The 16,300-nt window shown below is 40.7% G+C and overlaps 1 protein-coding gene across 1 annotated transcript in view; it reads right to left on the bottom strand.

The window, feature by feature from the left end:
- Positions 1-2,565: 2,565 nt before the first annotated feature.
- Positions 2,566-16,300, bottom strand: part of LOC134657092 (uncharacterized) — a 30,365-nt gene continuing 16,630 nt past the window's right edge. The window contains exons 6-11 of the mRNA XM_063512645.1: positions 15,663-15,817; positions 15,004-15,235; positions 12,899-13,058; positions 10,194-10,243; positions 9,961-10,066; positions 2,566-2,766 (exon numbers count right to left, since the gene is read on the bottom strand). Of these exons, the coding sequence (XP_063368715.1) occupies positions 2,566-2,766; positions 9,961-10,066; positions 10,194-10,243; positions 12,899-13,058; positions 15,004-15,235; positions 15,663-15,817 (904 nt within the window). The remainder of the gene's footprint in view (positions 2,767-9,960; positions 10,067-10,193; positions 10,244-12,898; positions 13,059-15,003; positions 15,236-15,662; positions 15,818-16,300) is intronic.

The raw sequence follows: 16,300 nt of genomic DNA, 5'->3' as shown, positions 1-16,300 counted from the left end.
AAGAATAAATGCACACGACGCATTCACAGTGGCTGCTCAAATGAGGACACAGTTTGAAATTACATAAAGATAACAGTAACTAAAATAGGTAAGTAGTCAAAAGTTTTACGTTACGTATAAATCGAAATGATTGATATTTGAGACAAAGATCTATGATTCTTTACTGTCGCATTTTGGCATATTTTGGGGTCAAGATGGCTACAATTTTAAGAGATACATATATGTTAATTTACAATTACTAACTCTCATAAATGGTTTTATATTATATTCGATCGTATTTATAGTAATACCAATGAAATATATTTTAAGGCAGTGAATAGCATATAAATAGTTAGGAGGATTCGATGAGTTGTGTCAATTTTGACACAATTCATAAGCATTATGTATTAGAAAGATTTAATAGTTATTTGTACAACAAGAGATCAAAGTTTGATATTTCTTCGAGTGCTTATTTTGAGTCCCGTGCAAGCGAAAGATTCTATAATAGATTCACGAGCGTAGCGAGTGAATCTAATTTAGAATCTTGAGCGTAGTAAGGGACTCAAAAGCGCACGAGATGTAAATAACTTTGATCTCGTGTAATACACAACATTTTTCACCTCAGCAGTGAGAACATATTAGAGAACCCGAAAAATGTATTCCTTCTCCATCACTTACCTCTATTCACTCATGTTTTCTTAAGATATACCAACAATTAAATTTTCACCTCAGCAGCCCGAACAAGGGTACTTTGCTACTTAAAAACAGTGAGCAAAATCGCATTTTGCTCATTTTGTCTCACTCAGTGAGCAAAATACGATTTTGCTCACTGTTTTTAAGTAGCAAAGTACCCTTGTTCGAGCTGCTGAGGTGAAAATTAACTTGTTGGTTTTGTAAGTAAACAGATATAAAATAATGATGTCCCAAAATCGATGTAAATAAATATGTGAGCGGAACATTGTAATTGTTGAATAAAGTTCGATAAAGGTATTTGAATTGCAGCCGACTGTATTATCAATTTACAAATATAGCTTTTTATAGGTAATACAGAACCGCTCATTTTCTATCTATACTTAACTAACAAAAGCAATAAGTTTAACAATACAGGTATAAAAAACAATAAAAGTACCATAAACAAAATACTAAAACGCATATAATAGTGCAAAAATTATGTAGCCGCATGGAAATGTATCAGAAGAAGATTGCACTAGGGTCTGACCAATATAACTCTGCATGACATTTATAATGACACAGTGTGGCAGTGTCATCGTTAAAGAAAAAATAAAGTTAAAATGACACTCCCTCACTATGTTCTGTTTAATTTAAACTTACACGTTTTGGTAAATGCATTGACAAACGTTGGCGCATCTACATCCGCTGTCAAATTAACGACTATTTTATGCATCTTAGCACTCAGTTAATTAAGCTAGAACACTGTCGTGGAAGGGTTTAAAAATAATTGTCATGCAAGTCGTATTGTGGCTTTCCATAAGAGAAGGACCCTTCTCTAATGGAAAGGTTCCTTATGCACATGGTGCATAAGAACTGTCCTATATATTAGGTATACTACTATTTGATAAGAACCCATTTCTAATGCGGGCTGTACACATTCGTCGAGCGACCTCGAGACAGGCCGAGAACGAGTGTGTACATGCTGCTCTCTTCTCGCGTGGCCGTTAATCGTCTCGTCACGCGCTTCTCCGATTGAATCGGAGCGGTGCAGGAGCCAACCGCGAAAACCGAAATTCGCAGCGAATTTCTCTTTTACTCTCATTAAGACTTAATTAGAGTGACAGAGAAAAGTGCCCGCAATTGACAAACTCCGATTTTCACGGTTATAGCCCAGCATCTCGGCGAGAGGCTCTCGATGAGTGTGTACAGGCGACATAATGAAAAGGTTCCTTATGCACATGTGCATGTGCTTCTCTGATGGAAAGCCACAATATAGTATAGTTAGTTAAACGTCATCATTTTTCTCAGTCCGGGAATAACACGTTCGGATCTCGACGACATCGCTCCTGTAAAAGATAATCATACTTCAAGTACCTAGTTATTCAGATTTTACAAGACAATATCGTGCCAACAAGATTGCCATATAAGATGTTTTCTAAGAATATTCCGAATAAACATTGCTAAAATAATATGAAAATGAATACATTTCTTACCTGATGTTCACTAATTAGGTAGACATCTTACCTGAAGCTCACTAATAAGGGCGACAATGTAGACATCTTACCTGATGCTCACTAATAAGGGCGACAATAAATAAATAAAAAAAATAATAATATAGGACATTCTTACACAGATTGACTAAGTCCCACAGTAAGCTCAAGAAGGCTTGTGTTGTGGGTACTCAGACAACGACATATATAATATACAAATACATAAATACATAAAAACACCCAAGACTCAGGAACAAATATCTGTGCTCATCACACAATAAATGCCCTTACCGGGATTCGAACCCAGGACCGCGGCTTCACAGGCAGGGTCACTACCCGCTAGGCCAGACCAGTCGTCAATGTAGACATCTTACCTGATGCTCACTAATAAGAGCGACAATATAGGCGTCTTACCTGATGCTCACTAATAAGAGCGACAATGTAGGCGTCTTACCTGATGCTCACTAATAAGGTAGACGGGCAGCGACTCTGTGCAGAACTCGCACGGTATGACGGGGTCGTCCATTTCGGAGGCGGTGCGGGGGCGCGGCGGGCGCGGCCGCGGGGACCGCGAGCGGGACGACTTCTTCGGCCGGTACTGGGTCAAGTCGGGCCGGCAACCGGTCTGGAAATATGTACCACTAGAAGTATCCTCCTAAGGCTCAAGGTCCTACGTATATTAAACTGGTAGCACACTATCGCACCGCACCGTGACCTTGGATGTCGAGAAACAGATATCTCTTTCTCGCTCTCACTTATGGGTGCGTTATGGGTGTGTTAGCACACTTACAATCAGCAGCAGTAGTTGCTATGCGGGCGAGGTGTTCAAAACTACATTGACTCGCTCTTATCCTCTTAACAATAAAGTCGGGTCAAGCTCATTTTGAACACCTGGCCCGCTTAGTCATTTCTGCTGCTGACTGTATTTGTCTTATTAAGTTTGATGAACCGAGTGGCATTTCTTTTGTTTATAAAAACTTTCAAACAAAGAAAAATCAATTCTATTTCGTACGCTATAGCTTCAAATTTCACTGGTGCATTTTAAGTTTTTTTCTTGTATGGCTGGGCCTTAGGTGGCTGTGAAATGACTCCTTGAGTATCACAGTGCTTTTATAAGAATTGTGCTTCAAGTATCAAAAGCATCGATTATTGAGTTTATATCAATGTCTCTCATCATCAAGGGCAAAATCCCTAGCTGTCGTTTGATTTTGCCCCCTAAAATCAATGTCCGTTTATATAGCTGGTCAACCAAAAGGCGCGAAATTCAAATTTTCTATGGGACGATATCCCTTCGCGCCTACATTTTTCAAATTTGCCGCCTTTTTCTACTGTCAAGATCTGGTTGACCAAGTATAATTGCATATTTCGCTTTTACTAAATGGCTCAGTAATTGTTCAGGCGGCCGGCTCAGAAGTACAAACAGCGACACTGTCCATCGGTGGACCTTATTTCGTTTGTAATAAGGTTTACGAGGGGCGTTCAAAATATTCTCGGTATTGATATCTTACGACCTCTTCTAAAATTTCTTTCGTTACTGGCCGCTAAGGTTTATTCATTGACATTAAAAAAAAGTATAATTCGAACCGAGATAGTCTTTTGTTTTTCTGCAATTGCTGAACAAACATGAACATCCTGTGCGAATTGACAATGTTAACTAAATTAGAACATCGATGCGTGATAAAATTCTTGACAAAACAGGGTAAAAATCAAAAAACCATAAAAGAGGAAATGGATTGTGTTTACCGTGAGTCTGCTCCTTCTTTATCTACCATTCAAAAGTGGTCAAGCGAGTTTAAACGCGGAAGGGAGAGTATTGAAGATGACCCTAGACCTGGCCGGCCTGTAGTAGCTACTTCACAAGAAAATATTGATAAAGTGGAAAAACTTATATTGGAAGATGGTCGAGTGAAGGTAAAATCTATAGCACAAGTAACCAATCTCTCTATTGGTACCGTACATGATATTATACATGACCATCTTAATATGTCAAAAGTAAGTGCAAGATGGGTTCCGCGAATGCTGACTCGGCTTCAAAAAGACATGCGTGTAGCTTGTTGTTCCGATTTTATTGACCTGTGCGGTGAAAATCCTGATGAGGTGCTGCAAAGAATAGTTACTGGAGATGAAACCTGGGTTCATCATTATGACCCAGAGAGTAAACAAGAGTCCATGCAGTGGCACATTAAGGGTTCAGCTCATCCCAAGAAGTTCAAGGTCATCCCTTCAGCTGGCAAGGTCATGGCCACGATATTTTGGGATTGTGAAGGAGTATTACTAATCGATTATAAAGAAAAAGGTGTAAATATCACAGGACAGTACTACGCTAACATTCTACGTCAATTAAAGGATGTAATTAAAGAAAAGAGGCGAGGAAAGTTAACCAAAGGTATTCTGCTTCTGCATGACAACGCCCCCGTCCATACTGCTCATATTGCCAAGGCAGCTATTGTTGAATGTGGGTTTAAAACTGTTACTCACCCACCGTATAGTCCGGACTTAGCCCCCAGCGACTTCTTTTTGCTCCCCAATCTTAAAAAGGATCTGCGTGGAAATAAATTTTCTGACGATGAAGCATTGAAGGCGGCAGTGGAGGAGCATTTTTACACGAAAGATAAAAAATATTTTTACGAGGGATTAAAAAAAATAATTGATCGATCTTTTAAGTGTATGAACATAGGGGGGGAGTATATTGAAAAATAAAAATATCAAACTTTTCGTACTTGTTTGTTTTCATTCTCATACCGAGAATATTTTGAATACCCCTCGTACAAACTGTAAGTTAAAAGTGTGGGCGATTGTACATGAAAATAATCTGTTGGTAAATAAGGTACAGTCGAGTCGCCATCAAATATATCGGAGCGACCGAGGTGCTTAAAATATCTGAACACGCACTCTAAGGGTCGGTTGCACCAAACTGTTCGTATCGTTAAAGAGTTCGCAAATTTTTTATGTATGGAAAGTTTCATAGGAAAGCGTCGGGGCGCGCCGGCTGACGTTGATCCGTCTGTCAAATGTGGTTGGTGTAACTGACCCTAAGACTTTAACACCTTGACCATAGAAGCCTGTTCAGATATTTGTGAGCATCTTGGCCGCTCCGATATATTTGACGGCGACTACCTAATTCGTCACGAAAGACTCGGGCACTGTTTTTAAAACATATCAAGTTTACGCATTTGTATTAATCTGACTAGGCAACAAATCAAATTATCTTATGAAATATTTTGATTGCGCTGTTATCTGTTTACGCTAAAAGAAATTTAATCTAATTTTTGTCTATTGAATTCGGCGCATGTTCACTTCACCAGTCAATAACAACCTTTGTGATGATAATTTGATGATGAGTCAATCTTTTGTTTTATTTACCTTTATTCTTCAGTTTGAATCTGTCTGTACCATATTACAAAATTTAAAAACCTGTCAATGGATGTTTACCTATTGTTACCAATGGATCTTAAAGTACCTATATATTTATGTATTGTAGGTATTCGGGGCAATTAGTTAATGTACATAAAACACGCATTAGACTGGTAAATAGGCGCTGTAAATGGAGAAAAAAAACTTACATATTCATAGCCTGTCCCGATCGAAAAATACTTATTGTACTAAAAGAAACAACTTTTGTTAGAACCAAGTACTTATTACGAAAGAATGCAATATGTATTTACACATTATCATATAAACTAAACAATACAGCGGGGAAATGCTGCCAGCGTCCTCGGCACCTTGCCAAAGGGGTCCAATTATTTAGATTTATTTTAATTTTATTTAGTATCAGTTTTTAGTTTTAATTTAGTTTTATTTAGTTAAGTTAGTTTATTTCTTTTTTAATGTACAATTACCTGTTAATTTATTTATTTAATAAAAGAACACATATAACTAAACTAAAACAACACACTCAACAAAATTCACACATGTCATATTCCCCAATAACAGCGGTTAAAAACTCTAGCCACCTCTTCTCAAAAGTTATAAACATGTTCGTCTTTCCCCTGTCATCTAAGGCGCTGTATCTTATAGAGTTGATAGCCAGCTGCTTCAGGAGTCGCAGGTCGTGGTGTTTGCTGGCGACGGCCGTGAACGCGATGTAGAACTCGTCGGTGAGCGGCGGCGCGCCCCACGCGCCGGGGTCGTCGCTCGATAACACCACGGGGAGTCCCAGCGACAGAAATGTCGCCAGCGGATGACTACGGACATCCTTCACCAACGATAACACACAGTTCGATACCACGTTCACCTCCACAGCTATGTCATCACGGTGGACCGTTTTAATAAGCACGGGATGCTTGATCAGAGAATTCGCGTGGCCTATCCTTTTCGTTCCGAGTAATATAGCGTCGAATAAATTCTCATCCGTCGACGTACCGTACTGGTTGGTCTCGCCGGCGTGAAAATAGTAATCTATTCCATTTTTCGCTTGTAACAGAATTGGCAGAAACTCCTTTAGGGGTCTACCTCTATCCTCGTGGCCGACAAGATCTAAACCCGCAATAACATCAGGCAGAGCCTGTTTCGCCGCGCGAGCTTCGTCTATTTCATATTGCATGTCTTCCGTACTAAGTTTTCTACTAGGAGAGAGAATAATCTTCAAACCGGCAAAGCCAGGGTTCACCTCCATGAATCGCCTCGCTACGTTATCATGCAGCGACGCCATGTACATCTTGTCGTGAACTGTACCGTTTAACTCATACAAAGGGAACAGATTAATTCTAATCTCGACGTACATGACGTTGTCGTCATAGAAGTTGCGCAACGAGTTATAAATGTATTTCTCGCGTACCGGTCGGTATTCTATCAAGGAAAGGATCGCAGCCATAGTTCGTCTGAATTGCTTCCACGCTTCATTTTCGTCAGAGTCAAGGTTTAAACCGTCCTCGGGGCCTAAAGTTAAACGCTCTTTTAGCTGCCTGTCGAATGCCGAAACATCTGGGTGATGCATTCGGATGGTTTCGACGAGTTTCCATGCGACTGGGCAGGGTTTCTTCGGGGTGTGGCGGGAAAAGTGAAAACGCAAATATTTTTCTGTAAGACAAATGTACAAGAACTCTTCGTAAGTAAACTTGTACAAGTCATCTGGATGGAGCATTAGCGAGCCGTGTACGTGCAGCGCGGCTCCCTTTGGCATACGTCGAATTATTTGATACAATCTCGAGCGCCTCATGTTATCTCTATACGCGAAATAGTGTCTAAAAAACGGTACATTATCCAAATCTGCATTTTTGAAAAACATCACTTGATTGTTGACAAGTTCCTCCCTGTGTGTGAGAAGCTGTTTGTTTGCGACTGACATTTGGGAGTCCATCGAGAGTAATTTTGATCGTTCTTCCATATACTCGGAGATATTTTCTGCGTTAAATTTACCAAGGAATGTCAAACACAAAACGCAGGTCGCGATGCCTTTCATGGTTTCACGGACACGGTATACACTTCACTTACTTATTACACTCACAGCTGTATATACAAGTCCAATAACTCTTAACGTGGGTTGCGCCAAACCATCTAAAAACGTTCTATTACGTCGTATAGGAATGTTGATCACTGATTGCCGTTGATCAGCCTGTAAATTTTAGCACATAGGACAATTTTATTCTACGAATAAAATGATGAAATGTATCATTTGGTCTGATCAATGCCTGGCTATGACTTGGAACACAACACTTTTTATATTTTCACGTCAAAATTTTCGTGGAAAATAGGAAGATAACCGTCTTGCTGTCGCCTCAGTCGTAGACAGTGCTCTTATAAACTCCGATCTAGCATTTATATTGTTCCGATTATTCAAATTGGTTGTACGACTGTGCTCTTATAAACTCCGATCTAGCATTTATATTGTTCCGATTATTCAAATTGGTTGTTTACATGTTTACATAAATATTTCCTTTGAATTTGGAAGGCCCATTATATTCGGTAACACTAGCCTTTTGACTGATAATGTAAACAGCAGACGCGTCTGATAACAATGCCAGTTGAATTGCGTTTGATATTTAAAACTAGGTTATTTTTTGACGACCATTTGAATCATATTGGAGTTTGTTTTGTTTTAAATATGACAGTAAATATATAAGGTTTGAAAGACAATAAAATGTATAATCTTAATATACCTTTAAACGAGCAATTCTTGTATACATATATATATATATAGTTTTTACGACGGATCCGAAGTGTACGAGAATATCCGCGGATCCGGATCCGGATCGGGATAATTTCATACATTTCGGATCCGGATTCCATACATATACATAGGTAGCTCGGAAACGCTCTAACGATCTCGATGAAATTTGCTATAGGTATATCGGAGTTTTCGGGGGCGAAAAATCGATCTAGCTAGGTCTTATCTCTGGGAAAACGCGCATTTTGGACTTTTTATATCTTATCCGAGCAAAGCTCGGTTTCCCAGATATTATTTTATTAAATCAGATGATCAGATTTTATACACTTTTACATACTTAGTTCCCCTTGATTCTTATAAAATCTTGTAACTTTAATTTGAACCACTATGAAATTTGGCAAATGACAAATGATAAATTGATAACATAAGATAGATAGTGGACATATGACGATGGAGTCGGGAGGTGGCCAAATGAATATAAACGGATAACAAACACATTTAGTTCACGCCCATTAGAAAGTATGATAGACATGCAAAAAACCGGACAAGTGCGAGTCGAGCTCTCCCACCGAGGGTACCGTACTTTTTACTATTTGTTGTTATAGCGGCAACAGAAATACATCATCTGTGAAAATTTCAACTGTCTAACTATCACGGTTAATGAGATACAGCCTGGTGACAGACAGTGGCGTCTTAGTAATAGGGTCCCGTTTTTACCCTTTGGGTACGGAACCCAAAAAAGAGGAAGTACAGTCAGCAAAAACTATATAAAAAAAAGTATTTTTGACAGTAAATTGTTGTTTTTGAAATTTCACTGCCAAGAAGACACAAGCGTGTTCATTTTGTAAACAAACAAACACAAACAATAATTTATTTGCAAAAAAGGGTAACGTTTACAGGTATTAATGTAAGTAAACAGTAGGTTGTTTCACCTTTTCGGCTGTATACAACAGCATGCAAATCCATGAAGGCATAATTACATTTGAAAACTTAATGACTATAAACACCTTTAACATTTTATTAAAATTATCATATATTATATAGTTACAGCTATATTGGAAATGGGGCGGTTAGCACTGAAAGCAGGCATGGCTCACTCCGCGATTTCGTCGCTTTGCTACAGGTAGCTAAAAGTACATCCGTTCGGCCCCACTTTTGGGGAAAGCCATAAGCCGCGCGTGGCGCTGTCGCCACCTAGCGGCCATATCTGTGCTGATCGTAACAGACGCGTTTTGTTAGAGAGTGAGTCTTCTGTACTTAGTACTACCATTTATTGTGCTGAAAGTGTTAAAATCAGGGATGTTGCGGATGCCGATTTTTTGACATCCGCGGATGCGGATGCGGATTTTTAAAGGCTCACATCCGCGGATGTGGATGTCAAGATAAGTACATAAAAAATGTCAAATATTACATTTTAGTCATTTTTATTTCAAAAACCCGGCCAAGTGCGAATCGGACTCGCGTTCCCAGGGTTCCGTACATTAAGACCCATTCACGCTTGACTGCTAATTTCTAATAGGTTTTTTTGGCTAATGACTAAATTACCTAGCAGTCTAGCACTTACGCCGATGCTAAGACGTTCCTGTACCGACCTGTTCCACATCCGCATTAAACTCCGCATCGATTTTATGCGGATGCGGATGTTGTAAATAATGCGGAAGTTCCGCGGATGCGGATGCGGATATTCGCAACATCCCTGTTTAAAATGGTTACCTGGTGTAATACTAAGTTGTCGGCTAGTATAGGGACGCCGCAGAACTCGCACGGGAGCCGCAGCTCAGCGGCGTCGGCGTCGGGCGGGCACAGCCGGTTGCTGTCTCTGATACACAATAGTACATTACGATACAAGTGCGAAAAACGGGAATTCGAAACGAGTGGCGATACATTAAAACACGACAAGAACCCTTGTTATGTAACTGTTGCAATATATATACTATTATACTTACATGTTAGTATTGTTGGTAGCATTTGACGCTGAATTGTACGGTGCTGTCACCTAAAAAAAAAAACAATTTATTTTAAACATTTTTAAACGTTTTATTTTATTTGATGATATTATTATACTAAATATTACTAGTGGCTCTGTGAGCTGTAGACCTCGCGAGCATAGCTTATTGGAACCGTGCACGATGTCAGCGCCACACAGCGGTTTGATCAATCAACAATACAAAGATTTTAATTTATTAAAAAAAATACGAAGTTTAAGTGAAAAAAAAATACAAAAAGTTATGTCTTGCTGGGGATCGAACCCAGACTTTCTGTGTGCAAACAAAAAAGCGATTGTTTACAAAATGCGCCATGATAATTCTTAGCTAAGCTGACGAAATTCGGCTACTCATTCTCGAGTACAAACTAAATATCTAAATACCGCCTAAACCAGCAATACAATTTTTCTGCATTTTTTGCCATTTACTATGTAAATATGTCTCAAAAAGAAAATACTCTTATGATATCGATACGACTATTTGTTTAAGCGCGAGGTATCACAACTCCTCCATTTTTGAAAATTTCCAAAAACGGGATCGACAAAAAAAAAATTTACTCATAGAATCTGGTCACAAAATTTCACAAGAATCGGTTGAGAATTGTGACCTGTAGAGGAGAACATCCGGACATACAAAAGCAAAATGCCCGAGTCAAAACGTAGACCTTCGCTTACGCTTCGGTCAATAACATACACGTGGCCATATGTGTACTGCATAAGATTGTCGAGCTCAGCAGCACTATGGTTGGCTGTTCGATCGGTGGCAAAATGATAAACAACATAAGTTACGCCGACGACATGGTGCTGTTGAGCCCGTCGATCAGTGCTATGAATAAATTGTTGAAGGTGTGTGACACGTATGCGGAGTCTCACGGGCTCATCTATAATATTAAAAAAAGCGAGATACTCATCTTTCGAGCTGGTAATAAGACCCTACCAATAGTTGAGCCGGTGACACTCGGCGGTGTTGCCTTGAACAGAGTGTCCAGTTTTAAATACCTGGGACATGTAATTACCGAGACTCTAAAGGACGATGCGGATATTGAAAGGGAACGCAGGGCACTGGCAGTAAGAGTTAATATGTTGATTCGCAGGTTTGCGCGTTGTACAGTGGAGGTCAAGAAAACATTGTTCATGTCGTATTGCCAATCATTCTACACGTGCAGCCTGTGGATCAATTATACGAAGCGCGCTTACAGTGCTCTGCGTGTCCAGTTCAATAACGGCTTCAGGATGCTGTTGGGGCTACCACGCTTTTGCAGTGCGTCAGGCATGTTTGCGCAAGCACGACTGGACGATTTTCATGCCATAATGAGGAAAAGAATCGCCTCTCAAATGTATCGCCTGCGGGGTAGCACCAACAGCTTGCTGGTAGATATAGCTGAGAGATGGGACTGTCCGTTTTATAGTCACTGGGCGTCTGCTCATCGTCCTGTGTACCAAGACCCCAAATGATGATTTTTTTTTTTTTTTGAAACTGTGAGACCTAGGTTACGATCTACTAACACTAGTAATGTAAGTCTGTAAATATGTAACTAAAATCTATGGGCAAACTGGCCTGAAATAAAGAATTTTATTTATTATTATTATTATTATTATTTATAAGTTAATGGTAACATTACAATAAATAACTACTAGGTGAATCGAATATGTATAGGTAATAAATAAAACATTTTTGTTACTCAGATACTGACAGACACGGTAAAGGGTTTAAACGGTAGAAGGTAAAATCTTGTAACTAGAAATTTTTGGCCTTATTCTAACGCTGGGGTCACCAATTAGTTTCTTCAGGGGTCCGGTTCTTCAAATAAAATGACCATCGCGGTCCGTTTCTCCTTGAGTTTATTAAATAAGCAAATAAATAAAATAGGTCCGGATGCGGACCGCGGTCCGCCATTTGGTGACCCCTGTTCTAACGACTTGTACGCGGACGCAGATGACGTCGTATGCGGAGACTAGTTAAGATGTAGGGTTCCCCAATCAGATTTTTTGAAATAAAACGCTTTTGATGAAGTCACTAAAGTCTATTTTTTTATTCGGTAGACAATTCGGTGTGTCATTTCATACTATGAAATGTCATTTTAGGCTAGCGAATAAAAAAATAGACTTTAGAGATAATCCTTTAGAATGTTAATTACATTTTTGGCAACCGTATTGTGAATATTGTGATCTAATAAAGCGGTACAATTTTTAAAACTCCTACAGCACCTTAAAAAAATCGTAATACCTCATTGAGCCCGCGTCGCAGCTCCCTTCGGAGCGTCCCGGGGAAGCCCCGGAGCCCCCCGGCGATTCTATTAGCTCAACTACCCACTAACCCAGGGTGTGTCAAATTGTACTGATAACCATGGTAACTCCAGAGTTAACCCCGGGTTAATGGTGCAAGTGGCCCTAAGTGTTATAATACCTCATTGAGCCTTCTTCGCAGCTCCCTTAACGAAGACTTGATCTCACTAAAGCGGTCCCCATTCGAGGCGGAGCGCTCCAGGGAAGTCCCGGAGCGCCCCGGCGAAGTGGCCCCGTTGGTTGCTTTACTCTATTAGCTCAACTACCCACTAACCAGGGGGTAACCGGTTAAACCGTGTCAGTGTCAAATTGTACTGATAACCTTGGTAACTCCAGGGTTAACCCCGGGTTAATGGTGCAAGTGGCCCTAAGTGGTAATACCTCGTTGAGCCCGCGTCGCAGCTCCCTTAGTGAAGACTTGATCTCACTAAAGCGGTCTCCGCTCGCGGCGGAGCGCCCCGGCGAGGTCCCGGAGCGCCCCGGCGACGTGGCACCGTTCGTGGCTAGAGGACGCTCGCCGCCTAGTTGCAGCTCTTGGAACCTAAACGTAAAAAACAACAGTAAATATGTATATATAGTTGGTCAAAAATAAAATAAATAAAAAATAAAAGATAGTTTATTCAAGTAGGCATAATTACAATGCGCTTATGAACGTCAAATAAAGCTAGGTAGACCGGCTCCAACCCTACACCTCTGCCCCGAGAAGATTTAAATCCCCCCTCAATTGGAGGAGGGTATCCCAATATGGGACCGGCAACAAACTCGGCGGGACACATCTTTTCAAAAATAATTACATCTTATAATTAACATGCATTACGAGAAAATAAGGGAAAAAATACAATTTAAATTACTATAGAATTCATGCAATTATACACATAAAGTGTAATAGAAATTTGATTCAGAAAATATACATATGTACATGGAATCATACAAATTCGTAGCTCTTTCAAACCATATAGTCAGTAAAATACGAACAAATAAAACTATACTCATCCTTTCCTTTTGGGTGCTAGTACTATTAAGACAAAGATAGTATTATTTTCTCTGTCTATGTTTGAAATGAGATTGTCCTTGCTATGTATTTTATATAAGTATTAAGTATGTACGAGTATATCGGCGCCTAGCATCCGTAGTACAAGCTTTGCTTAGTTTGGGGCTGGGTTGATCTGTGTAAGATGTCCCGTTACAAATTTTTTTCCTAGCCTATCTGAGTGTCCCACTGCTGGGCAAAAGCCTTCTATTTATTTAAATATATAGTCTTACTCTAACCGGTAACCTAATCCGACAAGTAGAGAAAATAACAATAAGTAGATAAAGAATGTTAACATTCCACGCAAAATGCGTGCTCCTTCCAGATGTAAGTTCATGAGGTTTGTACCACCTGGCTCTTGGGGTTGCCATACTCGGCCTCGCAGCTTGTGACTGTAGTCTCCTAGCTCTCGGTTGTGGGGGCATCCATTTTGCAGAGCTTGTGAATTTCTTAATAAATAATACGTCTCCATGCTTCATAGTTTGTGTACTAACCTGTCCATGAATTGTTGCGCAGTCATCGGCCGCAGGTGGCTTAGGTCGTCGATCTGTCCGTCTTGGCCCACTCTATCAGGCTCGCCTAGTCTATGGCCCCCTGGTTCTGTGGGTTGCCATACTCGGCCTCGCAGCTTGTGACTGTAGTCTTCTTCTAACTCTCGGTTGTGGAGCGCGTCCATTTTGCGGAGCATGTTGAGTTCTTAATTAGGGAATGCAAATCGGTTATTTTCGGTTATTTTTTGTATGGAAATAATCGGTTATTAACCGAAACCGCGGTTATTTCCATACAAAAAATAACCGATTTGCATTCCCTATTCTTAATATGGGGATATAATGTCTCCATGCTTCATAGTTTGTGTACTAACCTGTCCATAAACTGTTGCGCGGTCATCGGCCGCAGGTGGCTTAGATCGTCGATCTGTCCGTCTTGGCCCACTCTATCAGGCTCGCCTAGTCTATGGCCCCCTGGTTCTGTGGGTTGCCATACTCGGCCTCGCAGCTTGTGACTGTAGTCTTTTTCTAACTCTCGGTTGTGGAGGACGTCCATTTTGCGGAGCATGTTGAGTTCTTAATTAGGGAATGCAAATCGGTTATTTTTTGTATGGAAATAATCGGTTATTAACCGAAACCGCGGTTATTTCCATACAAAAAATAACCGATTTGCATTCCCTATTCTTAATATGGGGATATAATGTCTCCATGCTTCATAGTTTGTGTACTAACCTGTCCATTAATTGTTGCGCAGTCATCGGCCGCAGGTGGCTTAGATCGTCGATCTGTCCGTCTTGGCCCACTCTATCAGGCTCGCCTAGTCTATGGCCCCCTGGTTCTGTGGGTTGCCATACTCGGCCTCGCAGCTTGTGACTGTAGTCTCCTAGCTCTCGGTTGTGGGGGCATCCATTTTGCGCAGCTTGTAGAATTCTTAATACGTCTCCATGCTTCATAGTTTGTGTACTAACCTGTCCATAAACTGTTGCGCGGTCATCGGCCGCAGGTGGCTTAGGTCGTCGATCTGTCCGTCTTGGCCCACTCTATCAGGCTCGCCTAGTCTATGGCCCCCTGGTTCTGTGGGTTGCCATACTCGGCCTCGCAGCTTGTGACAGTAGTCTTCTTCTAACTCTCGGTTGTGGAGCGCGTCCATTTTGCGTAGCTTGTCCAATTTAGCCGCTGGTGAGAGGACGGGGGGGAGACCTAGAAAATAACGTTCTGTACTGAAATACTGAAAAGTTATAACCCAAAAAGTGGGGGTCTTTAAATCAGGGCATCAAAAATAAGACGATGAACATAATTTAAGTTTGTTTTAGAGCGCTCCAGTAAGGGAGGCCACGAAGCGAGACGTTGCTTTACGGCACTGTAAGATAAGATAAGATGTTTATTTGTATAGCCATGTACCATCACGCTCCACGATTGTTACGCCATTTAGGGCTCTAGCTAAATTGGACATTCCATACCGCATGGAACAACCAATTTAGCTAGGACCCTAAATGGCTTAACAATCCCGTGTGGTGACTGTACATGGGATGTTATTACAGTTATCCAGGAAGCTTCCATGACCCTGTCAGGGCACACAAATTATCTTATATCTAAGAACCTAGCATATCAAGAGTTGTAGACTTACCGACAGAGAGGTTGTAAGCAGTTTCTTCTTGTCGCTTGCGCTCTTCGTCCTGCGCTCGCTTTTGTGCGCTCCAATAAGGGAGGTCACGTTTGGGGTCCGCCGGGGACGCCGGGGGCTGTGGGGCTGGACGCTTCTTGACGGCGCCGCGAGACGGTCTGAATGGGAATAGTACATTATTGTCGAGGATCGGAAGTAGCTACTTGCAGGCTGAGGATTCGTTTTAAACGGACGACCTTGGGAGTCCGTTTAATTGAATCCGAAGCCAGCAAGTAGCCTTCCAGCCGAGTCATATATAGTGCTTTTCTCAAAAATGGTGCAAGAAATAAAAATATTTTACAGAACTTACAGAAGCAACGTTCTAATTTTCACAGAAAAAAATACAACCATTAAAAAAATTTGCTTGCCGCCTTTCAAAAAAAAAAGCGGCCAAGTGCGAGTCGGACTCGCCCATGAAGGGTTCCGTATTTAGGCGATTTATGACGTATAAAAAAAAACTACTTACTAGATCTCGTTCAAACCAATTTTCGGTGGAAGTTTACATGGTAATGTACATCATATATTTTTTTTTAGTTTTATCATTCTCTTATTTTAGAAGTTACAGGGGGGGGGGGGGGACACACATTTTACCACTTTGGAAG

The sequence above is a fragment of the Cydia amplana genome, chromosome 19, assembly GCF_948474715.1.
Source record: "Cydia amplana chromosome 19, ilCydAmpl1.1, whole genome shotgun sequence".
Taxonomy (NCBI): domain Eukaryota; kingdom Metazoa; phylum Arthropoda; class Insecta; order Lepidoptera; family Tortricidae; genus Cydia; species Cydia amplana.
This window is presented reverse-complemented; position numbering and strand designations above follow the sequence as displayed.